The sequence below is a fragment of the Macaca thibetana genome, chromosome 19 (assembly GCF_024542745.1).
Source record: "Macaca thibetana thibetana isolate TM-01 chromosome 19, ASM2454274v1, whole genome shotgun sequence".
Lineage (NCBI taxonomy): Eukaryota > Metazoa > Chordata > Mammalia > Primates > Cercopithecidae > Macaca > Macaca thibetana.
In genome coordinates this window covers 13,549,746-13,577,109 of record NC_065596.1, presented here as the reverse complement: position 1 = coordinate 13,577,109, position 27,364 = coordinate 13,549,746, and the positions used below count along the sequence as shown (strand labels likewise).

Below are 27,364 nucleotides of genomic sequence, written 5' to 3'. Positions count from 1 at the left end.
TTGAACCTGGGAGGCAGAGGTTGCAGTGAGTCGAGACTGCACCACTGCACTCCAGCTTCAGTGACAGAGTAAGACTCAGTCTCAAAACAAACAAACAAACAAAAAACCTCTGTTGACCTGGCATTCAGCATTTACTTCCACCGTGCCAAGGAGCCCTGTGAAGAAAGGCAGGCAGCGGGGGTGGACCTGGTCGGTGCCTGGGCCTTTTTTTCTGGTGTGGTTCTGTTGCTCACTGACCCACTAGGGAAGAAACCCTGGTTTTCTGGCACCGGCTGTCCATATCCTCACCCACATGGAGGGGTTGGCCGACAGCAGAAGGATCTAGGAGGAGAGATCACAAAGAACAGCCCCTGCCTTCTCTGATCCCCGGTTGGTTCCCAGCCTGCATGTGACAACCGGGGAAGGTGCTGTGCTCCAAAGCCCAGCGTGTGGGTCTGGCCGCCTGGTTCCAGCCCCATCTCGGGGCTGCCCCTGACCACGCAGACTTGGGTCAGGCAGGTGGTCCTTCCCGGGCTCGTTTCCTGGTCGCTGCATTCGAGGATGGCCTGAGGTTCCAGGGGAACCTTTTGCAGGTCAGACACCTAGATTCAGCTTGCTGGCGGGAAGGAGAGCTTGTAAATGTCCCCTGAAGCCTGTGGCAGCTGGGCAGGCAGAACCTCCGTTTTCCCACCTAACACGCATGCCTGTGCCCTTGGGGACACAGCAATGACCAAGGCAGATGGGTGTCCCTTCCCTGGTGGCATGGACATTCAAGGCAAAGCTCTCTATATTAGACTTCTTGCCCTGTGTCAGATGGTAGTAAGTGTTATGGGGAAACGAAGGCAGGGGAGGAGGGGGCTGGGTGGAGCAGTTGCTGTGGGGAGAGAGACCTGCAGGAGGTGGGGATCCTGTGTGACTTGAGAGAGTAGCTTGCCCTCTCTGGGCTCCTGCCTGTGTGTGCTGGGGGAAGGATGGCGCCCACTGCCCCTGGTGCTCTCTTTGCCGCATCATTCCTTGGGGCCTTCTGCCCACCAGCTGCTCAGACCGTAACTGTGCTGGCTCTGCTCTTCCTGTGCAGGTGTTGACTCTGAGTCCTCACACAGCCTGTTATGATGTACATTTTATAGACCAGTAGACTGAGACCTGGGCAGGCCTCTGGCTACAGACTGAGCTCATTACTGCACACAGCGTGCTGCCTCCATATGCTGGGCTCTGGGGTGCTGCAGCCGCAGGTCCTGGTCCCATCAATAAAATCCAAAGTGAGCTGGCTCTGATGAGGAAGGGACCAAGATGCCCCACTCAGGGAGGTCCTCCCGGGAGCGGTGGTAGCCAGGCAGGCCCGGGAGTAGGAGGAGGTGGGGCTGGGCTTTGTGGACACCACACTTGGAGGCGCAGAGGCCTGCTGGGGAGAGGGCGTGTGTCCTTGCCACCAGCCCATCTTCCTTGCCATGTGCCCCTGCACTCTTTGAAAGGAGATGGTCTCTTTCGGGGCTGAGCTGGGGTCCTGGAGCCAGAAGAGAACTGAGATTTGCTGTGGGGGGTTGGGAGCTGTTCCATTTTTAGTGGCTGCTACAGGAAGAGCGGCTGAGTGTTTCCCCTTGTCCCTCCAGAAGGCTGGAGTGTAACTGTCCTTGGCAACCGGGTCAGCTGATAGCAGGGCTGGGGGTGGGGGTGGGGATCCTGAATCCTCCAGCAGACGTCCTCATTGCCCCTGATCTGGTGGCCAGTGTCTGTGCCGGACACGGTCCTCAGTCATCGGAGCCCACTGAGTCTCCGCCTGACCCTGCAGAGACGTTCAGAGAGGTGAAGATCCTTCCGGTGGCCTCACAAAGGCTGTCTGGCTTGGGAGCCCCTACCTGGAGCCAGAATTTCTGAGTTCCAAGTCCCAGCTCCATCACGGAACTTGGCCCAAGGCCCTTAACCTCTCTGGGCCTGTTTTTTCATCTTTGAAATAGGGATCTCAGAGATGCCTACCTCTCAGGGGACTTGTGAGGTGCTATGGGACCACACGCAGGGCCTGGCCAGAGCACCGTAGTTTCTTTGGTAGCTATGATGGAACGGTGAACCTCCTCACACTCTTCTTTCTGCCTTGAAGATTCTAGACCTGGCTGGGCGTTCATCTCCCTTTTTGCCTTTGCTTCAGGCAGTTTATGGCATGGCTGTGTTGTTCATGTTGCCAGGTCTCCTCCTGGTGGACGTTGACACCATTTTCGTTTTTTTACTGTTAAAAACGACAGGGCAGTGCACATCTTTGCATCTCTGTGGCGGGTCAGGTCTCTGACCTCTTTGCCAGTGTGACTTATTACCCCTTTCTTTTTTTCTCTTTTTCAGACAGTGTCTTGCTCTGTCGCCCAGGCTGGAATGCAGCGGTGCGGTCATAGATCATAGCTCACTGCAACCTCCAGCTCCTGGGCTCAAACAATCCTCCCACCTCAGCCTCATATTAGTCCATTTTCACACTGCTAATAAAGACATATTTGAGACTGGACAATTTATAAAATAAAGAGGTTTAGTGGAGTTACAGTTCCACACAGCTGGACTGGGGAAGCCTCACGATCACAGCGGAAGGCATGGAGGAGCAAGTCCCATCTCATGTGGATGACAGCCGACAAAGAGAGTGAGAGAGCTTCTGCAGGGAAACTCCCATTTTTAAAACCATCAGATCTCGTGAGACTTATTTGCCCTCACTAGAATAGCACAGGAAAGCCCCGCCTCCATGATTCAGTAATCTCTTGCTGGGTCCCTCCCACAACACGAGGGAATTATGGGAGCTAAAGATGAGATTTGGGTGGGGACACAGAGCCAGACCATATCAGCCTCCCAAGTAGCTGGCACTACAGGTGCACGCCAACATGCCTGGCTAATTTTTTACATTTTTGTAGAGACGGGGTCTCACTGTGTCACCCAGGCCGGTCTTGAACTCCTGGGCTCGAGTGATCCACCCTCCTCGGCCTCCCACAGTGCTGGATAATAGGCGTGAGCCACTGTGCCCAGCCGTTTCCCCCTTATTTTTAGCATCACTACAGTAGCTGTGATCTCTGAGCTTTGGGGATTTCCCCTCCCCAACATTTTACTCTGAAAATTCGAACATCTGGAAACGTCAAGGCTTTGTACAGTGGACACCTGTGTGCTCGGCAGCCACCTTCCGTGATGAACATGCTTTATATTTGCTTTGTCCTGAATCTGTGATTTGGGACTGGATTTCTCTGGTTTCCTGGCGAGACCCACACTGCTTGTCAGTTACTTATCTTGTGCCCCTTCATCTCAGTCTCGCTGTGGCTTTCAGTTACCCCCAGGTCTTACATGCACTCAGGGTTATGCCCAGAAAGCATTTCTCCTGGGGAGTTTGTGTCTAGGTAGGGGACCCTCTTGAATAGCCGGTGGGAGAAGGAAAGACTCAAGACCAGCTCTGAGGGGTCGGCGGGGGTGCCCCTTCCCTATACCTTGTGGGCTCCTTGGGGAAGAAGGAGAAGTGAGTGCCATGGGAAATACCCCTGGGGATTTTGTGGAGCTGGAATGTGCTGGTGGACCATGATCCCACAAGGACTTAGGCATCGAACTCCCTTGACTGGGACCCACAGCAAGGGAGGCTCTGCAGCATCACCTTCATCAAATGGACTCACCCTCTCTGGGTGATGTATCCTGGCACTTCCTCTTCTGTTCATCAATCAATCAACAAATAAATGGCTGGGCATGGTGGTACAGGCCTGTAATCCCAGTGCTTTAGGAGGCTGAAGCAGGGAGATTGCTTGAGCCCAGGAGTTCAAGGCTGCAGCGATCTGTGATCACACCACTGCACGCCAGCCTGGGTGACACAGCGAGATCCTGCCTGTAAAAAACAAAGAAACCAAAGAAACTTTGGTCATTGGTCATGTCTACCTGTTGATTTTTTTGTTTTTTTTTGGGATTCATAATATGTCGTGATGTATATTAATAGCTTGCAAAGTGCCACATGGGAATATAATCGTCAGGATCTGGAAAGGGGCTCAGTCTATTCAGTCTGTAGGAACCCCTGCCTGCCCCAAGACACTTGTCATGAGAATGAATCTCTCACTCCTAAATTCCTAGAGTGACAATGACTGGGTCATTATTTTCTTTTTTATTTTATTTTATTTTATTGGTTTTGTTTGTTTGTTTGTTAATTTTTGAGACGGAGTCTCGCTCTGTCGCCCAGGCTGGAGTGCAGTGGTGTGATTTCGGCTCACCGCAACCTCCACCTCCCAGATTCAAGCAATTATCCTGCCTCAGCCTCCTGAGTAGGTGGGACTACAGGCGTGTGCCACCACGCCCGGCTAATTTTTTGTATTTTTAGTAGAGGCGGGGTTTCACCATGTTAGCCAGGGTGGTCTGAGTCTCCTGACCGCGTGATCTGCCCGCTTCCGCCTCCCAAAGTGCTGGGATTGTAGGCGTGAGCCACCGCGCCCGGCCTGGGTCCTTACTTTCATTCAACAAAGCATTCTCCCCGCCGCCCATGCGCGCCCTGCCCACGGCTCTTTCTCATTTTCAGCATCTCTCTTCCCTTTCCAGAATATGCCGAGTTTTTGCACTGCAAGTCCAAAAAGTTTACAGATTTTGATGAAGTCCGGCAGGAGATTGAAGCAGAGACCGACAGGGTGACGGGGACCAACAAAGGCATCTCCCCAGTGCCCATCAACCTTCGAGTCTACTCGCCACACGGTAGGCAGCACGGGTGGGGACCCATCACTGACTGTTTATGGTCGTTCATGGTCGTTCATGTCGCCCATTCACAAACAGCTGATATTCACACGCATATAGCCCCCCGATCTGTATCTTCCCACTTGTGCGAGGTATGTAGTACCCAGACCTCTGTCTCAGCGTGAAGTTGTTTGGGAGAGGTGGGTGATTGCAGCTGTTTCCCCCTTTTACCAAGGGCAGCCACCACTTGCCTCAAGGCAGCCAGATCTCCTGCTGCCTCAAGAGAGACCAGAACCAGACTTCTGTAAAATATCCTGATTTTTTTTTTTTTTCTTTTGAGACAGAGTCTTGCTCTGTTGCCCAGGCCGGGGTGCAGTGGCGTGATCTCTGTTTGCTGCAACTTTCACCTCCCAGGTTCGAGCAGTTCTTGTGCCTCAGCCTCCCAAGTAGCTGGGATTACAGGCATGCGTCACTGCACCCAGCTAATTTTTTTTTTTTGAGATGGAGTCTCGCTCTGTCACCCAGACTGGATGGACTACAGTGGCATGATCTCAGCTCACTGCAGCCTCTGCCTCCCAGGTTCAAGCTACTCTCCTGCCTCAGCCTCCCAAGTAGCTGGGACTAGTGGTGACTGCCGCCACGCCTGGCTAATTTTTTGTATTTTTAGTAGAGATGGGATTTCACCATATTGGCCACGCTTGTCTCGAACTCCTGACCTTGTGATCTGCCCACCTTGGCCTCCCAAAATGCTGGGATTATAGACGTGAGCCACCGCATCCGGCCAATTTTTTTTTTTTTTTTTTTTGGAGACAGAGTCTCACTCTGTCATCCAGGCTGGAGTGTAGTGGTGCGATGTCTGCTCAATGCAACCTTCACCTCCCAGGTTCAAGCGATTCTCTGGCCTCAGCCTCCCGAGTAGCTGGGATTACAAGTGTGTACCACCCTGCCTCGCTAATTTTTTTTTTTTTTTTTTTTTTTTTTTTGTATTTTTAGTAGACACGAGGTTTCACCATGTTGCCCAGGCTGGTCTTGAACTCCTGAGCTCAGGCAATCCGCCCACCTCAGACTCCCAAAGTGCTAGGATTGCTGGTGTGAGCCACCACGCCCAGCCCACCCAGCTACTTTTTGTATTTTTAGTAGAGATGGGGTTTCGCCATGTTGGCCAGGCTGGTCTCGAACTCCCAACCTCAGGTGATCCGCCTGCATCCACCTTCCAAAGTGCTGGGAGCCACCTTGCCCGGCCAGATATCCTGATTTTAAAACTCTGCATTCAAACAGCAGCCCCAGGCCATAGACATCCTCTGGCCCGGAGGCACAGATTGCTACCACTATGGGTTCCTTGTAAGTTTTAAAATTTGTTTTTCAATAAATGATGCCTGCATGTGGCTCAGAATTCAAAAATTACGGAAAGGTATATCGCAAAAACCTACCTTGTCAACCAGTTTTGCACACATATTTTAGGTTCTTCAGATGACAATGCAAACCTGAGCTGGGTATGGTTTCACGCACCTGTCATTCAAGCTACCTGAAAGGCTGAGTCAGGAGGGTCGTGTGGGCCCAGGAGGTCGAGGTTGCAGTGAGCTATGATCACATCTGTGAATAGCTACTGCACTCCACCTGGGTAACATAGCAAGACCCTGTATCTTAAAAAAAAAAAAAGTGTAAGCAAAAAACATATGTAAGGAATTGTGATTGTATCTATGTATATATTGTGTATGTGTTTATCATTCCTTTTCCTTAAATTGTTAGCATAACATAAAAATCATTTATGCTTTTTTTGAGATGGAGTTTCACTCTTATTGCCCAGGCTGGAGTGCAATGGCACAATCTCAGCTCACTGCAACCTCCATCTCCCGGGCTCAAGTGATTCTCCTGCCTCAGCCCCCCAGGTAGCTGGGATTATAGATATGCGCCACCACACCCAGCCAATTTTGTATTTTTAGTAGAGACAGGGTTTCTCCATGTTGGTCAGGCTGGTCTCGAACTCCCGACCTCAGGTGATCCACCCTCCTCGGCCTCCCAAAGTGCTGGGATTACAGGTGTGAGCCACCACGCCCAGCCTATGCTTTTTTTTTTTTTTTTTTTTTTTTTTTGGTATGCCTCTCAGAATGTTTCTTTATTCTTTTTTTTTTTGAGACAGAGTTTCACATTGTTGGCCAAGCTGGAGTACAGTGGTGTGATCTTGGCTCACTTCTTCTCCTCCTGGGCTCAGGCGATCCTCCCGCCTTAGTCTCCTGAGTAGTTGGGACAACAGATGCACACCTTTGTGACAGGCTAATTTTTTACATTTTTGGTAGAGATAGGGTTTCACCAACTTGCCCAGGCTGGTTTCGAACTTCTGAGCTCAAGCGATCTACCCATCATGGCCTCCCAAAGTGCTGGGATTATAGGCATGAGCCACCATGCCCGACCTCATCCATTTGTCTTTTGATTTTGTTTTTTGAGACAGTCTTGCTCTGTCGCACAGGCTGGAGTGTAGTGGTACGATCTCAGCTCACTGCAACCTCCACCTTCTGGGTTCAAGTGATTCTCATGCCTCAGCCTCCCAAGTAGCTGGGAGTACAGGTGTGTGCTACCACGCCCGGCTAATTTTTGTGTATTTAGTACAGATGGGATTTTGCCATGTTGGCCAGGCTGGTCTCGAACTCCTGGCCTCAAGTGATCAACCCACCTCGGCATCCCAAAATGCTGGGATTACAGACATGACCCACCGCGCCCAGCCTCATGTGTTTGTCCATAATCGTTCTTTGGTATTGGCTGAATGGATGGGCCGAAATTTATTGAGTCCTTTAGATCTATTCCAGTCTGAACTGTCCTGATTTAGAACTGCATCATTGAAATGGAGTAGGTAGAGGGTATCTGTAGGATGGGATCCTAGGAGGGGAGTTACTGGATCCAAGGTGTGGTTCAGGTGGAGTGTCAGGCGGCATCCTCAGGTCTGAGCCCTGTGCAGGAACTCTGGTAGTCAGCTGGGTGGCTGCGGGCCTGTTTGTGCCTCCCCTTTCCTGGCTCTGAGTGCCTTTCCCTCTGGTTTCCCTCCCAGTGTTGAACTTGACCCTCATCGACCTCCCGGGTATCACCAAGGTGCCCGTGGGCGACCAGCCTCCAGACATCGAGTACCAGATCAAGGACATGATCCTACAGTTCATCAGCCGGGAGAGCAGCCTCATTCTGGCCGTCACGCCTGCCAACATGGACCTGGCCAATTCCGACGCCCTCAAGCTGGCCAAGGAGGTCGATCCCCAAGGTAACCCTGAACCCAGGGCAGCAGTCCCCTCTTCCAGGTGCCTTGAGCATGGGACATGCCCAGCATCCTTGGTTTCAAGTCACTGGCGTTCTCTTCGATACATGGCCACTTTAGGAAAAGGCCTCCTGGAACACGGCACTTCTCCGAGAACCAGCAGTGCTGGTGGGCATCCCCTGGGAAGTCACTGTGTGGCAGTTGGACAGTCCTCCTTGGACATGGCAGTGCCCATGTTGCCAGGGTGGGAAGCTAGCCTGGGGCTGAAGGAAGGGTCCAGCACTCCATGGCCCAGATGCGACCTCAGGTCCCGTCTAGCTGTTACTCTGCTCCCTGAGACACGGTCCCCTCTTAGTCAGAATGGGAACTTCAGTCCTAACCCGGATAGCTGATGTGAGGACTGTTAAACGTCTGGTCTTTGCATGGCGAGATCATCTATTTCCCTTCGGGTTGACGCCCCGGGGCCCCTCTAGTCAGATCCCTCTACTGAACCCTCACTGCAGAATGTGAACAGGAAGGGGCCCCAGGGAGGGCACAGCTGTGGCCCCCTTGATGCCCAAGTTGGCACCCACCAGAGATCTTCACTCTGACTTCCATCTGTCCCCAGTGTCTCATGCACATGCCACACATAAAACACACACGGTCAGCACAGAGCCAGGCCGCAGCCCCCGTGGGGGCGGTTGACCTGCAGAGGTGAGGCTTTGCTAGGAGGACATCCTTGACTCTGGAATGACTTGTGGAGAGGTGGGATTGGACGGGATGGTTTCCAGAGTGGGATTTTAGCCATTCAGGCAAGAGGTGGCCCTGGAAACAGTCGCGTCAGGCTCAAATGTTACCTTGGGACTTTGCTGCCACTTGGAGAGTCCAGCATCAAAATCTGGCCCAGGAATCATGTTTCCATGAGGTTTCCCCAAGCCTGCAGCAGCAGAGGTTGTCCTTAATGACACAAGTGACAATAAAGGCCAGCATTTGTTGAGTATTTGCCATGTGCCAGGCTCACCCTTATGACCTCTCTGTGAGATCAGGGCTGTGACCATCTTCATTCAACACGTGAGAAACTGGGGTCCAGGCCTGTGATGTTCTGGCTTTCTCAGGTGATGTGACCTGGAAGTTTCACGGCCGAATGGACCCCAGGTGGCCTGCAGCTGCCGACGCTCTTTCCTGGTGGCAGCCTCTGACCTCTGACCTCTGACCTCTGGGCTCTTTCAGGCCTGCGGACCATCGGTGTCATCACCAAGCTTGACCTGATGGACGAGGGCACCGATGCCAGGGACGTCTTGGAGAACAAGTTGCTCCCGTTGAGAAGAGGTGTGGCTTTGCGGGGACTGGGGAAGCAGGAGGATGGGTGGGGTCCTTATCGTTACTGAAACCCTGGCACCTGTTCTCTGCCTGCTTGGAAGTCACTGCTTCTCCATTTCACCGTAACTCCTTCTTTCTTTTCCCTTTGAGCATATGTATCTTTTTCTTCTGATTTGTATGCGTTCATTTTTCAAGTGCACAGTTAACACCTGCTGGTTTCTGGAACATTAGAAAACAAGTGTATAGAAAGAGGAAACTAAACTCACCCGCAGCCACACTTCCCCCAGACAGCCACTCGTGAATCTTCCGCAGCTCCCAGCTCCCCAGGGTTTATAACTGTAATTAATTTTTAAAATTACTTTCTATTATAACATCTCCTTTCCTTTTCCTTTTTTTTTTTTTTTTTTGAGATGGAGTTTTTGCCTTGTCACCCAGGCTGGAGTACAGGGGCGCAATCTCAGCTCACTGCAACCTCCACCTCCTGAGTAGCTGGGATTACAGGCACTTGCCACCACACCCAGCTAATTTTTGTGTTTTTAGTAGAGACGGGGTTTCGCCATGTTGACCAGGCTGGCCTCGAACTCCTGACCTCATGTGATCCACCTGCCTCGGCCTCCCAAAGTGCTGGGATTAAAGGCATGAGCCACTGTGCCCGGCCTTGTTTTGTGTTTTTTAAAAACCATTCCTGCCCTCTGGGATCTACTCTAAGCTGCGGGCATCTCCGGCCTTTCCCTTCATGCTTAGCCACAGTCACTTAGACCATTTCTTTTACTCCTGGGTTTTCCACCTTGGTGTCTGAGATAGATGTGGGGAAAAGTTCAGACCTTGGTTACCACCATCCCCCAGCACTGCTGAGACATTGAGTGGTGAGGTGACCCTGGATCCCAGGAGAATATGGTCAGGGCTAAATTCAAAACCCTGTTTGACTGTGAAGATCCGGGGCTGAGAAGTGAATCTGTGACTGGCTAAGGTTTGGGGAGGATTTGCTGGTGCTAAAGAGGAAAGCAGACCCTACCCAACCCCACACCCTACTACAGCCACCCCGACCCAGCTGCTCTTGGATACTGTTAGGCTCCACCTTGGATCCTAAGGGGCTTCGGGGTCTGTGGGTACTAGCTGGGCTGAGGATTTGGTGATATGGGCCTCTTCCCCTTCCTCCTGACTCACTGATGTCCACGGCTGCCCTTCTCTGCCTTGCTTCCTGTTTCCAAGAACGAAGGCGCTTCCACTCTCAGCTGACTTGTAGGCCTGCTCCTGGTTTGTGACCTCAGGCTTCAGAAGCCCTCCCACTGGACCCTTTTTCCTGGCGTACTAATGACTCACAACTCCTGCTGCTTTACGGGAACCCAGGCTAGGCGTGGTGGCTCATGCCTGTAACCCCAGGACTTTGGAAAGCACAGTTGGGAGGATGGCTTGAGGCCCAGAGTTTGAGACCAGCCTGGGCAACACAGCAAGACCCCATCTCTCTCTTGAAAAATCATACAGGCTTGGCACAGTGGCTCATGCCTGTAAACCCAGCACTTTGGGAGACCAAGGCGGGTGGATCACCTGAGGTCCGGAGTTTGAGGCCAGCCTGACCAACATGATGAAACCCTGTCTCTACTAAAAATACAAAAAAGAATTAGCCGGGTGTGGTGGTGCACACCTGTAATCCCAGCTACTAGAGAGGCTGAGACGTGAGAATCGCTTGAACCTGGGAGGCGGAGGTTGTAGTGAGCTGAGATTGCGCCACTGTACTCCAGCCTGGGTGACAAAGTGAGACTCTGTCTCAAAAAAAAAGAAAATATCATCCGTGTGTGATGGTACATGTGCCTGTACTCCCGGCTACTCAGGAGACTGAGTTGGGAGGATGGCTTGAGCCCAGGAGTTCAAAGCTGTAGTAAGCTATGATTGTGCCACTGCAATGCAGAATGGGCAACAGGGCGAGACTCCATCTCTTAAATAAGTAAATCAACCCAAATCCAAGCTAGATGCCTTTTGCTGGCCCCTGCTGTTTCCTTCTTCGTGCTGTCACACAGGTGATGGTGATTTTGTCTTCACAGGGATCTAGGTTCAGATCTTGGGTCTCCTACTGTGACCTCACCTTGGCATGTCTCCATTTCCCTCCTCCCTCTTGGATCTGAGAGAGATCTGGAGAGGATGAAGAGCAGTCACATCTCACAAGACCTTACAGGATAGATGACAGGCACCTCTCCCCTTCTCAAGAGAAAAGATGCACAACCCCACTGCAAAGAAAATGGAGCATAGGCCAGGCGCAGTGGCTCACACCTGTAATTCCAGCACTTTAGGAGGCCATGGCTGGCAGATCATGAAGTCAGGAGTTTGAGACCAGCATGGCCAACATGGTGAAACCCCGTCTCTACTAGAAAAAAAAAATTAGCTGAATGTGGTGACACACGCCTGTAATCCCAGCTACTCAGGAGGCGGAGGTTGCAGTGAGCTGAGATTGCGCCACTGCACTCCAACCTGGGCAATGAGAGTAAAACTCTGTCTCAAAAAAAAAAAAAAAAAAAAAAACCTACGAAACAAAAACCTAGCCAGGAGTGGAATGACAGGCATTCCACTAGGATTCTTTACAACAGCATGCATTGAATTATCCAGCTTTTCTCCCCCATACGTTGAAGTGTTAACTTTCAGTTCTACCTCCTTCTCGGTATAGTTTTGGACTTTTCTTTCGGTTCCACTGATCTCTCTGGACATGAATACCCTGATGTACCCAACTGTTTAAAATATACTTGTTTGATAGTGGATTTTAGCTGTTCCCTATTGCTCTTGTTTTTAATATGTTATTTCTCTTTGTTCTTTTGAGACAATGCCTTGCTCTGTTTCCCAGGCTGGAGTGTAGTGGGGTGATTACAGCTTGCTGCAACCTCGAACTCCCAGGCTCAGGTGATCCTGCCATCTCAGCCTCCCAGTTAGCTGGGACTATACACATGTGCTACCACGCCTCGCTAATTTTTGTATATTTTTGTAGAGATGGGGTTTTGCCATGTTACCCAGGCTGGTCTCGAACTCTTGGGCTCAAGTGTTCCACCCACAGCCTCCTGAAGTGTTGGAATTACAGGTGTGAGCCACTGCACCTGGCCTTGAGATTTTTTTTTTTTTTTTTTTTTTTTATTCAGAGTCTTGCTCTGTCGCCCAGGCTAGAGTGCAGTTGCATGATCTTGGCTCACTGCAACCTCCACCTGCTGGGTTCAAGCAATTCTCCTGCATCAGCCTCCCGAGTCCCTGGGACTATAGTCAGGCGCCACCATGCATGGCTAATTTTTTGTATTTTTAGTAGAGATGGGGTTTCACCATGCTGGCCAGGTGGCCTCGGACTCCTTACCTCATGATCCACCCGCCTCGGCCTCCCAAAATGATGGGATTACAGACTTGAGCCACCGTGCCCGGCCGAGATTTTTTTCTTACCTGTCTTTGAATCTCAGCTTGTAGATTTCATCCGCCCCAAAGCTTTTTTCTGTCCCTGCACACACAGGCTGGATGTGATCCCTCCTTCCTCCAAATACTTAACGTTCCTCTTCGCAGCTGCCATGTGCATTCGCATCCTCTGTGTTGTTTCCGAGTAACATGTTATGACATAGTCTGTGAGTGCCTTGTGGGACAGGATACATCTCTATACTTGAATCTTGCCCATCTCCATGCCAGGTACACTTGGCTCACCTAGCTTTGCCCCTGCCCTGACTGCCTCTCCCCACAGGCTACATTGGCGTGGTGAACCGCAGCCAGAAGGATATTGAGGGCAAGAAGGACATCCGTGCAGCGCTGGCAGCTGAGAGGAAGTTCTTCCTCTCCCACCCGGCCTACCGGCACATGGCTGACCGCATGGGCACACCACATCTGCAGAAGACGCTGAATCAGGTACTGCAAGGGTTTGCAGAGTAGTGTGCAGTGGCGTAGGCTGTGCACTGCACAATAGCTGCAGTCCTCACTGGCACTTGTTTCAGGCTAGAGCAGCAGTTGTTTTAGCAAAATAGGTTCAGTCCACATTTATTTGTGCTGTAATAAATGTACTTGGCCAGGTGCAGTGGCTCATGCCTGTAATCCCAGCACTTTGGGAGGCCAAGGCAGGAGGATCACTTGAGCCTAGGAGTTCGAGACCAGTCTGGGCAACATATGGAGATCCTATCTCTAGGAAAAATAGAAAAAAATAGCTAAGCATGGTGGCATATGCCTGTAGTCCCAGGTACTCAGGAGGCTGAGGCAGGAGGATCACTTGAGCCTGGAAAATCAAGACTTCAGTGAGCTATGTTCGTGCCACTGCATTCCAGCCTGGGCAATAGAATGAGACCTTGTTTCAAAAAATTAAATAACTAAATAAAAGCAATGTACTTGATTTAGGGTCTGGTGAAAAGCAGATGTTCAGTGACTTGGTGCTGCTACTATTACAACCATCGCTGTTATTACCAATATTTTAATTACCATTGTAATTATTCAGTCATTTACCCAGAAGATTGTATGCATTGCGTGGGATTGGTGACGGGGTTTATAACGTTTTTATTTATTATTATTATTATTTTTTTTTGGGGGGGGAGACGGAGTCTCACTCCATCACCTAAGCTAGAGTGCAGTGGCATGATCTTGGCTCACTCCAACCTCCACCTCCCAGGTTCAAGCGATTCTCCTGCCTCAGCCTCCTGAGTAGCTGGGATTACAGGCATGTGCCACCACACCCAGCTAATTTTTGTATTTTTAGTAGAGATGGAGTTTCACCATGTTGGCCAGGCTGGTCTCAAACTCCTGAGCTCAAGTGATCCACCTGCGTCAGCCTCCCGAAGTGTTGAGATTACAAGCATGAGTCACCGTGCCTGGCCTATCGTTCTCTTCTTATAAGTAATATATTCACAGGGTGCATAAACAGAAATAGTATTAAAAGCTATACAGTGGGCCAGTGCGTGGTAGCAGGGGCAAGATGTTCCTCTGTGCTGTTTTCCAGCACCTTCCAGGATGGCAGCAGGGCCTCAGCAGCACTCCAGCAGTCATCTTTTCACGCACATATTGGGGCACGCAGTGTCCACACGAGAGCAGGTTCCTGTCCTTGTGGAAGGCATAATTCTAATGAGGGAGACTGACACCAAACAGACCACCAGAGAAATGCACGATCAAGAATCCAGTAGGGGCAGGGGCCGGGAAAGGAGCCGCCCAAAGAAGGCAGCTCAGGAGAGCAAAGAGGGAAGTCAGTGTCTAGAGGGAGGGGCCCACCAGGAGAGGAAGCTGGGGTCTGCCTGCAAACGGGAGTAGGGAGAGGAAGGGAAGTAAAACTCCACAGCTGGCTGGGTCCTCCTGAGAGCCAGCAGCGAAAAGCCCAGGTGGCCACCAGGGAGCCTGGAGGGGGCTCAGCCTCCTTTCACGTGGGGTGCTTCCCAGAGCAGCAGTGCCCCTTCCTCTCCATTTGCTCACGGCTTCAGTGCAGTAGTATCCTGTCAGAGACCAAGGGAAGGCCAGCGCAGCTCCCTGCCTTTCTAGGCAGCCCACACAGACGGGGGTCCATGGCCGGGGCTGCAGGGCAGGGATCCCTGGTCAAGGAGATCTTTGGGGTACCCCACTGGTTCCATGCCATAGATGTGAGGTTCCTTCATGCCTCTTTTCTAGCTCACTGGACACTTTTTATTTTATTTTTATTTTTTTGATGAATTTTTTTTTTTTTTTTGAGATAGAGCCTCACTGTGTTGCCCGGGCTGGAGTGCAGTGGTGTGATCTCAGCTCACTCCAACCTCCACCTCCCAGGTTCAAGTGATTCTCGTGCCTCAGCCTCCCAAGTAGCTGGGATTACAGGTGTGCGCCACCACACTTAACTAACTTTTGTATTTTTAGCAGAGACAGGGTTTCATCACATTTGCCAGGCTGGTCTCCATCTCTTGATCTCAGGTGATCCGCCCGCCTCAGACTCCCAAAGTGCTGGAATTACAGGCGTGAGCCACTGTACCCAGCCTGGCCTTTTTTATTTCTCACCCCCCGCCCCAAGATGGAGTCTCCCTCTCTCCCAGGCTGGAGTGCAGTGGCGCAATCTCAGCTCACTGCAAGCTCCACCTCCCGGGTTCACGCCATTTTCCTGCCTCAGCCTCCTGAATAGCTGGGACTATAGTCACCTGCCACCATGCCCGGCTAATTTTTTTTTTTTTTTTTTTTTTTTTTGTATTTTTAGTGGAGACAGGGTTTCACCGTGTTAGCCAGGATGGTCTCGATCTCCTGACCTCGTGATCTGCCTGCCTTGGCCTCCCAAAGTGCTGGGATAACAGGCGTGAGCCACCACCCCCGGCCCATGCCCGGCCTTTTTGATGATTTTTCTCTGTTATCCAGGCTTTCTGATGCATTTTACTCTGTTGTCCAGGCTGGATTGCAGTGACACAAACACGGCTCATTGCATCCTCAGCCTCCTGTACTCAAGCGATCCTTTTGCCTTAGCCTCCTGAGTAGCTGGGACTATAGGCGTGTACTGCCACACTCAGCTAAGTTTTAAAAGGTTTTTATTTTTGGTAGAGAGAAGGTCTCACCATATTGCCTGGGTTGATCTCAAACTCCTATCCTCGAGTGATCTGTCTCAGCCTCCCCAAGTGCTGGGATTACAGGTGTGAGCCACTGCACCCAGCCTTGATGAACACTTTCTAAATTCTTCTCTATTGTGGGACAGATGGCAGAACTCTGCTTTACACTTTTCAAGTATAGGCTGATTTTATGGCTTTGTTTTTCTTTTTCTTTTCTTTTAAATTTTTAAATTAAAAAGAAATTTTTTTTTTGACAGTCTTGCTCTGTCACCCAGGCTAGATAGAGTACCATGGTGTGATCTCGGCCCACTGCAACCTCCACCTCCCGAGTTCTTTCTCAGCCTCCCGAGGAGCTGAGACTACAGGTGCCCACCACCACACCCAGATAATTTTTGTATTTTTTGGTAGAAACAGGGTTTCATTGTGTTGGCCAGGCTGGTCTCAAACTCTTGATCTTAAGTGATGCTTCTGCCTCAGCCTCCCAGAGTGCTGGGATTACAGGTGTGTGCTACCGTGCCTGGCCCACGTTTGTCTATTTTGAATCTTTCTTGCTTCTCTCTGTAGATGCAGATGCAGCCAGGGAGGTCATCTTAAGTGCGTTCTGCTGCTTTTCAGGGGAGATCTTTCCATCTTAGTTTGTAGGGCCTGTCCCCATGTGTGTTCATTGGCGCCCGTGTTCTGTGGTCTGGATGGACTGTCCTTGCAAGTATTTGCATGTCCCCAAGGCGTTGATATGCCCAGTGCCTGATGTCAGCCCCACGGGCTGTTTGTAGCCTCTTACACTCATGAGCAGCTCCGTACCGTCTCCTTTCCCAGACACGAGTGTATCTGTGGCTTGATATATCTGTTGCTGTCTCAAGGCTGTGTGGTGTGCTGGCCTCATAGTGGCACCCTGGCGTTGGCCCTTGGTGGGGGGAGTATGCCTGCCACCCCCTGGTCCCCTGCCCATGCCACCCTTTCTGATCTCTGACCTCTCTCCTGCAGCAACTGACCAACCACATCCGGGAGTCGCTGCCAGCCCTGCGTAGCAAACTACAGAGCCAGCTACTGTCCCTGGAGAAGGAGGTGGAGGAGTACAAGAACTTCCGGCCCGACGACCCTACCCGCAAAACCAAAGCCCTGCTGCAGTACGTACCCTGGCACCCGCCCCCACCACCAGCCTGGCTCCTGCCTTCCATCCGCCACAGGGCCCCCTAGACTGGGCACCACTCATCACTCGTCCACTCATTCATTCAGCAGACACTCGCTGCAAGCATTCTGCGTGCCAGGCTCCATCCTAAGCACGGCAGTCGCCCCAGTGGACGGGACAGGTGTCCATCCCTGCCCCCTGGAGTGCTCAGAAGCGGGGGAAGTGGGATGAATGGGACAAAAAATAAGAAAGAAAATGTATAGTGTGTTAAATTATGAAAGTGGTGCTAGCGTGGGAGTCGTCGGGAACAGCCTCCTTTAGAAGGGGAGCGTTGGCCGGCCAGGTGCAGTGGCTCATGCCTGTAATCCCAGCACTTTGGGAGGCCAAGGTGGGTGGATCACCTGAGGTCAGGAGTTTGAGACCAGCCTGATCAACATGGTGAAACCCCATCTCTACTAAAATTGCAAAATTAGGCCAGGCACGGTGGCTCACGCCTGTAATCGCAGCACTTTGGGAGGGCAAGGTGGGCGGATCACAAGGTCAGGAGATCGAGACCATCCTGGCTAACGTGGTAAAAAAATTACAAAAAATTAGCTGAGCGTGATGGTGGGCGCCTGTGGTCCCAGCTACTCGGGAGGCTGAGGCAGGAGAATGGCATGAACCCAGGAGGTGGAGCTTGCAGTGAGCCGAGATTGCGCCATTGCACTCCAGCCTGGGCATCAGAGCGAGACTCCGTCTCAAAAATAAATAAATAGGCCGGGCGCCGTGGCTCACGCCTGTAATCCCAGCACTTTGGGAGGCTGAGGCGGGCGGATCACAAGGTCAGGAGATCGAGACCATCCTGGCTAACACGGTGAAACCCCGTCTCTACTAAAAATAAGCTGAGCGTGATGGTGGGCGCCTGTGGTCCCAGCTACTCGGGAGGCTGAGGCAGGAGAATGGCACGAACCCAGGAGGTGGAGCTTGCAGTGAGCCGAGATCACGCCATTGCACTCCAGCCTGGGTGATAGGGCAAGACTCCATCTCCAAAAAAAAAAAAGAAAGTGAGCGTTGGCCAGGCATGTAATGTAATCCCAACGTTTTGTGAGGCTGAGGCGAGAGGATCACTTGAGGTCTGGAGTTCAAGACCAGCTTGGCCAACGTGGTGAAACCCTGTCTCTTCTGAAAATACAAAAATTGGCCGGGCATGGTGGCATTCTCCTGTAATCCCAGCTACTTGGGAGACTGAGGCAGGAGAATCACTTGAACCCAAGAGGCAGAGGTTTCAGTGAGCTGCGAACACATCACTGCACATCAGCCTGGGCAACAGAGTAAGCCTCTGTCTCAAAAAAAAAAAGAACAAGTTGAGTGTCAGGCGAAGACCTGAAGCAGGTGAGGGAGGGAGCCATGTGGGATGAAGCCTGGCCAGTGCACAGGCCCTGGGGCAGGACTGGGTCGGGCATGTCAGAGGAGGACCGTGTGGCTGGATGGAGTGAGTGAGGGGAGGGGGAGGAGGTAAAGGAGCAGCTGTGCAGGGCCTTGTGGGACCTCATGGAGGACACTGGCTTTTGCTGTGAGTGAGGTGGGAGCCATGGACAGTTCTGAGCGCAGGAGGGTCAGGGCTGACTCAGGTGCTCACAGGCTCCCCTGGCTGCGGTGGGAGAAGAGACATGGGAGAGAGGGTAGGAGTCAGACCTTGGGTTAGGTCCCTCTCCGGCTTGGGCTCTTAAGATCCGCCCCGTGACTTGGTTGGTGCAGCTGCCTAGCTGTGAGGTTTGGGAGCAGGTGTGCCCCCACAATCCCAAATTCTCACTCAGGGACTCTTCTGCCTCTGACCTTTTGGCTTTGGGCCTGTAAGGGTCCCTGAGGCACTGGAACAGCTGGACCAGAGCAGGTGGCAGGGACTCCTGGGTAGCTCATACTGCAGACGGTACCATGCACGAGGCACTTCCCACAGGGACAGCAGGAGGACACTGCCTGCTTTGGCCATCACAGCCCTGGCATCCCCCCCCGCCCCACACCAGGCAGCAGTACATGGTCGTGGGCTCAGGGACCAGAGTGCTTTTATGCTCAGACATCCTTGACACAGCAGACAGTGGCCCTTTGCAGGCTTCAAGAGGAGATTCATAGCCGGGCATGGTGGTGCATCCCTGTAATTCTAGCTACTCGGGAGGCTGAGGCAGGAGAATTGCTTGAACCCGGGAGGTAGATGTTGCAGTGAGCCGAGATCGTGCCACTGCACTCCAGCCTGGGTGACAGAGCAAGACTCCGTCTCAAAAAAAAAAAAAAAAAAAAACCAAAACCACAGGATTCAGCCTACTGGACTGAAGGAAGTGTTGTTGTGGAGGGTTCAGCCTGAGGGAGGACCTGGGCCTGCTGGGTGACCACAGGCAGGTGACCGGACCTCTCTGAGCCTCATTTTCTACACCTCTAAAGTGAGGGTCATAGCAGCTGTCATCTCACACGGCCATGGGGACAAACTGGCAGATTACAAGGTGCCTGTAATCCCAGCACGTGGGGATGCCAAGGCAGGAGGATTGCTTGAAGCCAGGAGTTTAGACCAGCCTGAGCAACAAAGTGAGATCCTGTCCCTATGAAATTAAAAAAAAAAAAAATTAGGCTAGGCATGATGGTTCACACCTGTATTCCCAGCACTTTGAGAGGCCTAAGTGGGTGGATCACTTGAGGTCGGGAGTTCAAGACCACCCTGACCAACATGGTAAAACCCTGTCTCTATGAAAAAAATGCAAAAATTAGCAAGGTGTGGTGGTGGGCAGTTGTAGTCCCAGCTACTTGGGAGGCTAAGGCAGGACGATCACTTGAACCTGGGAGGCAGAGATTGCAGTGAGCCAAGATCACACCACTGCGCTCCAGCCCGAGCAGACAGAGCGAGACTCCATCTCAAAAATAAATAAGTAAATAAATAAAGTTAAATGCTATTTGTTAAGCCTGTGGCAGGAGTGGGCCAGGGAATGCCCGTCACAAACAGTGCCTGTCCCCTGGGGCTTAGCACGTTACGTCATTTGTAACCAGTGCCTTGCAGGGCCCTCCCTGCCCAGGTAGTTTTGACATCACCATGGAGAAGCGCCACTGTTATCTCGATTTAGCATTTTATCTCAGGGGTCCAAGGTCCTCATGCAGACATGGGCGGTCTTTCTCGGTTCGCGCCTTACAACAGAACGGGAATTACGGTAATAGACGTCCCCCAGCCCCTAAATTCTGCACTTGGCTTTTCTCTTCTTGTTAAAGCAAAGCCTGGAGCCTTCTGTCTCTGCCTGGCGCAGCCCACAGACTGTTCATGTATCTCAATGCCCATAGGGGACACCCAGGGGTTTGCTTGTTTTTTTTTGCATTAACAGATGCTTGTAAGTTCATCTGTGACTGTACAGGCGAGGATTCCTGCAGGGCAAAGACCCCAGCAGAGGGGTTAAGGAACGTACGTACGTGTTTAAAGTTGATTTTTTCATTTTATTTTATTTATGTATTTGGTGGTTTTTTGTTGTTGTTTTTTCCTGAGATGGAGTCTCGCTCTGTCACCCAGGCTGAAGCTCAGTGGCATAATCTCAGCTCACTGCAACCTCCCGGGTTCAAGCAATTATCCTGTCTCAGCCTCCTGAGTAGCTGGGATTACAGGCATGCGCCACCATGCCCAGCGAATTTTTGTATTTTTAGTAGAGACAGGGGTTTCACCGTGTTGGCCAGGCTGGTGTCGAACTCCTGACCTCAGGTGATCTGCCCACCTCGGCCTCCCTAAGTGCTGGGATTGTAGGCATGAGCTACCATGCCCGGCCCTCATGTGTTTGTTTTTGAAACGGTCTTGCCTTGTTGCCCAGGCTAGAGTGCAGTGGTGCAATCCTGGCTCACCACTTGGGCTCAGGTGATCCTCCCACCACAGTCTCCTGAGTAGCTGGGAATAATACAGGTGTGCGCCACCATGCCTGGCTAATTTTTCTATTTTTGTAGAGACAAAGTCTCACTATGTTACTAAGAGCACATTCCGAGGTACAGGGGGGCAGGATTAAACCCGAATTCCATGGGACACCGACCAGCCAGTCACAATTGTCCAGAATACTCTGATTGTGCAGCAAGGGTTGGGCCCGTAAATCACCTCCAGGGCCCCCAGGAGGCTGGTGCCCAGGTGTGCTTTGTCCCCTGTGGCTGAGAGCTGGTCTCCAGAGTCTCCATCCTTGCCCAAACCCCTCCCCAGTCTGTTGTCTGTCATTAGTTGAGTGCTGTACCTTTGCCGACCTTGGTCCTGGTTTGGTCCACAATTCAAATTCTCCATTCCAGGCCAGGTGCGGTGGCTCACGCTTGTAATCCCAGCACTTTGGGAGGCCAGGACGGGCAGATCACTTGAGGTCAGGAGACTGAGACCAGCCTGCCAAAACCAACATGCCAAAACCCCATTCATCCTAAAAACACAAAAATCAGCTGGGCGTGGTGGCGGGCACATGCAATCCCAGCTACTGGGGAGGCTGAGGCGGGAGAATCGCTCGAACCCAGGAGGCAGAGGTTGCAGTGAGCTGAGATTGTGCCACTGCACTCCAGCCTGGGCGATAGAGCGAGACTCCATCTCAAAAAAACGCAAACAAAAACAAATTCCCCATTCCGGGTGAAGCATTAATGTAGGCCTTCGTGTGTGTCCTGGAAGGAAATTAAATGTGTGCACCCTTTGCTTCATGTGAGGAAAGAGATTTTGGGAATCTGGGCAGCTTGTGCTTGCCTCTCCCACTTGGGGTATGAAGGGAGACCCCCTTTCTTTGGCAGCCCAGCCTTGGTGGCCCTGGCAGTGGTCACCATTGAGCAGCTCCCCTTTAGGGGCAAGTCTCCAGGTACTTCAATAGATCATGAATTTCGGGGGTGAAACTGATGAGGGGAGACAGCCCAGTACACTAGGGAGAGCAATTAGGAATGCTTAGGAAAACTAAAACGCGAACAAGATCATCTTACTTTTATACTATTCACGGTGCCAATAAGCAATGCTGAGAGACTCTTTTTAAGGACCAGGCCCGGTCTAAGCAATTTACCAAGAAAAGTTTTTTTTTTTTTTTTTTTTTTTTCCTTTTTTTGAGACAGGGTTTCACTCTGTCTCGCCCAGGCTGGAGTGCAGTGGTACAATCTTGGCTCACTGCATCCTCCGCCGCCCAGGTTCAAGCAGTTCCCCTGCCTCAGCCTCTCAGTTAACCAGGACTAGAGGCATGCACAACCACACCTGGCTCGTTTTTGTATTTTCAGTAGAGATGAGGTTTTGCCATGTTGTCCAGGCTGGTCTCAAACTCCTGGGCTCAGGTGATCTGCCTGCCTCAGCCTCCCAAAGTGCTGGTATTGTAGGCGTGAGCCACCGTGTCCAGCGTTTTTTGTTTGGTTGGTTGGTTGTTTGTTTTTTTTTTTTTTTTTTTTTTTTTTTTTTTTTTTTGAGACGGAGTCTCACGCTGTTGCCCAGGCTGGAGTGCAGTGGCGCAATCTCGGCTCACTGCAAGCTCCGCCTCCTGGGTTCACGCCATTCTCCTGCCTCAGCCTCCTGAGTAGCTAGGACTACAGGCGCCCGCCACCACGCCCGGCTAATTTTTTGTATTTTTAGTAGAGACGGGGTTTCACTGTGGTCTCGATCTCCTGGCCTTGTGATCCGCCCGCCTCGGCCTCCCAAAGTGCTGGGATTACAGGCTTGAGCCACCGCGCCCGGCCGGTTGTTTGTTTTTAATAAAATGAGGTCTTACTATGTTGCCCAGGGTGGTCTCAAACTCCCAAACTAAAGCCCTCCTCTCACCTTCTCACCTCAGCATCCTAAAGTGCTAGTATTACAGGCGTGGGCCACCGCACTCGGCCAAGAAAGCATTTTAACTTGTGTGAAACCAGGTGTCTGCAGAATCACCATTCGTGGCAGCATTTTTTCTTTTTTTGCGGACACACAAAATAACAGTGCATTTTAGGATCAGTGACTTCTTGGAGGTAATGAGATCTAGAAACATCTTCAGTCCCCACGAAGGAGGTAGATGTTGTTACCCTCAATCCATTTTGGAGATGAGGAATCGAGGCTTAGAGGGACAAAGTCCTGTCCAAGGCCTTACATCCCATCAGTGGGGTAGGACCAAGCCCAGCAGGCTGGGAAGCGGCAGGAACCTGCAGAAGTACCTGAATTGTGCGGAAGTGGCTACCTTTCCTTCCCAGCATCCTGCAAATCAAGTTGCGTCCTGCAAATCAGGGCAGAGGTGCTGAGCTTTGACTCCTGAACTCTCCTGTCTTCTGCAAAGTGAGAGGAATAAGTGGGCCTTCTTTGATTGAATGGGTGAATAATCGAAACAAGCTTAGCTTGAGCCTGACTCGTAGCCAGCATTTGCCATTGGGAGCTCTTGAATTTGGTTTATTTGTTTTAACATAGACAGAAGACATTTTGCTGCTGAAGAATGGTGAAAGAACAGTAAACCTTGGCTTGACTTGGAACATCATTCCAGAGCAGTGTGGAAACCTCTGCTTTGATGCTTGCTTTTTCCTTTTCCTTATAGGATGGTCCAGCAGTTTGGGGTGGATTTTGAGAAGAGGATCGAGGGCTCAGGAGATCAGGTGGACACACTGGAGCTCTCCGGGGGCGCCCGAATCAATCGCATCTTCCACGAGCGGTTCCCATTTGAGCTGGTGAAGGTAGCGCCCCCGGGGGCTGGGTCAGGCACCCTCCTGCTGGTCTCCAGCCAGGCCTCCTCCCAGGCAATAAGGTCTCAAGCTCCTACCTCTAGGCCTGAACCTGTGGTGGGCAGGGTGTGGCCTGGATGAGATGCCCCATGGCCTTCCTTTCCCGACACTGAGCTTTGAGGTTTGGGGTAGAACAATATGAAAACCCCTGTGTTTTTCCTCTGACAAAAGCCAATGTACATTCTTTGCAAAATACATAGAAAATACAGATAAATTTACATGAGAAAATGGCCCTAGCATGTCATTGAAGAAAGGAAAAACATAGGCATTGGAGCCAGCATGTGCAGTATAGCACTCAGCTGATACATACAACATCTTTATGTATGAAACTGAACACGGATGTCTACAAGTGTTTCTTTGTATTTGCGAGGATGTTTGCAAAAATGTCAGCCCTGGGTGCTAGGATTTAGGACTTTTTCCTCTTTTTTTTTTTTTTTTAATGATTTGCTTGAAGTTTTATACTGTTTACAATAAGCACATAACATTTTTTTTTATTTTTTTATTTATAAAAAAAAACAGTTTTTAAAATCAGAGGAGCAAGACCAAATGCAGTGGCTCACACCTGTAATCTGTGGGAGGCCAAGGGGGGCTGATCACTTGAGCCCAGGAGTTCAAGACCAACCTGGGCAACATGGTGAAACCTCATCTCTACTAAAAATACAAAAATTATCCAGATGTGGTGGCGTATGCCTGTAGTCCCAGCTTCTTGGGAGGCTGAGGTAGGAGAATCACTTGAGCCCAGGAGGCAGAGGATACAGCAGTGAGCCAAGATCGCACCACTACACTCCAGCCTCAGTGACGGAGCCAGATGCTATTTCAAAAAAAAAAAGAAAAAAACAGGTGTGGTAGTGCATACTGATAGTCTGAAAAATCTAAGTTCACATGAATTTATATTCCCACCAATATAATGAGAGTGTTGGTTTCATGTCAGGCTTTCTGAAACTGGGTTTTAATTAATTTGTTTGTTTTTATTTTTTTTGAGACAGGGTCTTGCTCTTCCACCCAGGCTGGAGTACAGTGGTGCAATCACAGTTCACTGTAGCTTCGACCTCCTGGGCTCGGATGATCCTCCCACCTCAGCCTCCCAAGTAGCTGGGACTATAGACGTGCACCAGTCCACCTGGCCAATTTTTGTATTTTTAGTAGAGATGGGGTCTCACTATGTTGCCCAGGCTGGTCTCAAACTCCTGGGCTCAAGCCATCTGCCTGCCTTGGCCTCCCAAAGATTACAGGTGTGAGCCACTGTATCTGGCCAGTTTTCAATTTTTTTGTAAAATTCTGACGAGTTAAATATTCCGCCTTGTGAATACAGCTGCACGTGGGAGAGAATGTTCCCCAGATGCACGCCTGCCATGGGGGTGTCCCAGGTACCTCCATGCATGTGCTTGGTTTCTCTTCTCAGATGGAGTTTGACGAGAAGGACTTACGACGGGAGATCAGCTACGCCATTAAGAACATCCATGGAGTCAGGCAAGTTCCACGAGGAGAGTCACCACTGTCCCTTCCTCTCCGCGATGCCACCCCCCAGCTAACTGGGTCGTCCAAACCTCTGAGCCCCTAATCGTTAGGCCTTAAGAGGGCTCTTGCATGGTTTTCAGTAGCTGTGAGCCCCTCCCTGTGGGTCTCCAAGGGCACGTGAGGGTGGATGTGTCTCAGTCCTGCGTCTGTCGCAGGCTTCAGGGCTGTCTGTGGCTCCTGATCAAATAGGGCTTGGTTCCTGCCCAGTCGGTTGGTGTGAACCTCATGCTAAACTAAGAAAGCTCGCTGCAGGTGTGCCTGGGGAGGGGCGGGGCGGCACTGAATCAGGGTTTCGGGAAGCCAGCATGAGTCCCCATCACGGGTTCCTTGTGAGCCTCTTGGGTTCCCTCCTTATTCTAACAAAGGTAGTCGCTGCAGGTGTCTGCCCTTCCATCGCCGTGGGGTCCTCGGGTCACCCTGAGGGTTTCCGGGCAGTGGACTCAGGCGTCCGGCCCCACACGTGACGCAACCTTCGTTCCTTGTTGGGGACCCGGCCAGGGCCGATGAAATTGCTGACCATGCTTTGTTTCTCTCTGACTTATCTCCCTTGCCCCCGGGTCTGGATGGTTTCAGGACTGGGCTTTTCACCCCGGACTTGGCATTCGAGGCCATTGTGAAAAAGCAGGTCGTCAAGCTGAAAGAGCCCTGTCTGAAATGTGTCGACCTGGTTATCCAGGAGCTAATCAATACAGTTAGGCAGTGTACCAGTAAGGTATTGCTCCCTTGGCAGGGTGACTCCTGACCTTGTGGAAACGGGGGTACGGGGGTTTGGTATCAGGCTCCCAGCGCCTCATCGGCCCCCACTGGTGCCTTTTCTCCCCATATCGCTTCGTGTCCGTGAACTTGGCCTCTCCCCAGAGGCTGGGACAGGAGCATGTCAGCCTGGGCCCAACAGGGAATGCCAGGCCTCCTGGACTGGCCAGATAGATGCACAGTTGTCCCTGGGACCCTGATACCAAGCCTAGCATGTGTCTGATGAAATTGGGGTTTCACTGGGCTGTTGCTTTGCTGCCTCCTGGGAAGCAGAGAGGGACCCCCCGCGTCAACTGCTGGAGGCTGAGCTCCTTGAAGCTCCCTGGCTGTCGCCCCTTCTTGACCAATGCCCGGCATTCGCAGATTTCCCTGAAGCCACCGACTTCTCTGTCCCTCAGCTCCGGGAAAGGCCCGAATGCCAGCGACATAATGAGAGCCAGCTGGGCTCCTAAGTGCCCCTGCCACACCCTGCACCCCATGCTGTCCCCCAGGGGCAGCCCATTTTTGGATCCACTCAGTCACAGTGCCTCTATGCGCCCTCGATGAGCCACTGCCTCCATTCGGCAGGACACGCCGGGCTCCCCCAACCCGCTCCAACGCCGCGGGCCTGGTTCCCAGGGCAGCACGCTTTGGCCAAGCAGCTGAAATGCCTCCCAGTGGGCAGTCTGTGCTTGCGCGACCACAGTGTCCCCAGCGCTCCGGGTTGCCAGGGAATCTCTGCTTGAGCCCCTCTGTTCTCAGTCTGGAAAAGCCCACATTTGCTGCTTAAGCTTCTTCGATTAGAAAAGGGAGGGGGAAAACAGCCCAAACAGGTTGGAAAATACTCATCCTAGAGCCAGGTGTCATGGACATGAACGTTAGAGGCCTCCGCACACCTTGGCTGGCTGGCTGTGCAATGACAACCCCCCGTGGCCCTTCTGTAACTATACCCCAGACCGAGCCCACACCCCCAAACCCCAGACCTCTTTGATCCGAAGCAGCTTCCGGGGCAAATGCGGGCGCAGGCTCCCCCGTGCATGGACTAATCAGATGACTCTCGTTTCTTCTCTTCTCTCTGTCTCCTGTCCTGCGTGTGTGGCCTGCACTGTCCCTGGGTGTCTTTCTGCCTCGTCCTGCCCTCCGCATGACCCAGGACGGGGCTCTTCACCCCCGACATGGCCTTTGAAGCCATTGTGAAAAAACAGATTGTAAAACTCAAAGAGCCGAGTTTGAAGTGTGTTGATCTCGTGGTCTCAGAGCTGGCCACGGTCATTAAAAAGTGTGCCGAGAAGGTAACAGGTTTCGTTCTCACCTCCACATTTATCCCCTTCCTCCCCCTCCATGTGTTAGCCTCAACCCGAGCATCTGGAAAATTCAGCCTCGGCAGGAACCCCCTTCCCCCTACCAGTTGTCACTTTGAGATGTCGCCACGTTGCATTGGCAGATGGAATGGGGGCAGTGGCATCGCACACGCATTGTGGCTGCCCGTGGGAGCGGTCAGCCTTTGATGGTGCCAAACGCATCGCATTTACTAAGCAGTGCCCTTTCCTGGAACCCCTAGAGAAAGGGGTTTCCCAGCCAGCACCAAAACAGCAAAACACAGGAAACACATCATCAGTGTAGCCCTGCGTGTTCTCATGGTCTAGGCCACCTGAGAGT

At 51.7% G+C, this 27,364-nt stretch overlaps 1 protein-coding gene across 11 annotated transcripts in view; it reads left to right on the top strand.

Moving 5' to 3' along the window:
* DNM2 (dynamin 2) overlaps positions 1 to 27,364 on the top strand; it is a 109,057-nt gene that overhangs the window by 52,316 nt on the left and 29,377 nt on the right. For 6 of the 11 annotated variants that reach the window (XM_050770144.1, XM_050770151.1, XM_050770149.1 and 3 more), the window contains exons 3-10: positions 4,507 to 4,656; positions 7,679 to 7,882; positions 9,086 to 9,184; positions 12,876 to 13,036; positions 16,645 to 16,787; positions 23,272 to 23,407; positions 24,858 to 24,925; positions 25,547 to 25,685. In XM_050770144.1, the coding sequence (XP_050626101.1) occupies positions 4,507 to 4,656; positions 7,679 to 7,882; positions 9,086 to 9,184; positions 12,876 to 13,036; positions 16,645 to 16,787; positions 23,272 to 23,407; positions 24,858 to 24,925; positions 25,547 to 25,685 (1,100 nt within the window). Of the gene's footprint in view, positions 1 to 4,506; positions 4,657 to 7,678; positions 7,883 to 9,085; positions 9,185 to 12,875; positions 13,037 to 16,644; positions 16,788 to 23,271; positions 23,408 to 24,857; positions 24,926 to 25,546; positions 25,686 to 26,858; positions 26,998 to 27,364 lie in introns of all 11 variants that reach the window. The other 5 variants (XM_050770153.1, XM_050770152.1, XM_050770150.1 and 2 more) reach the window with 1 other exon arrangement.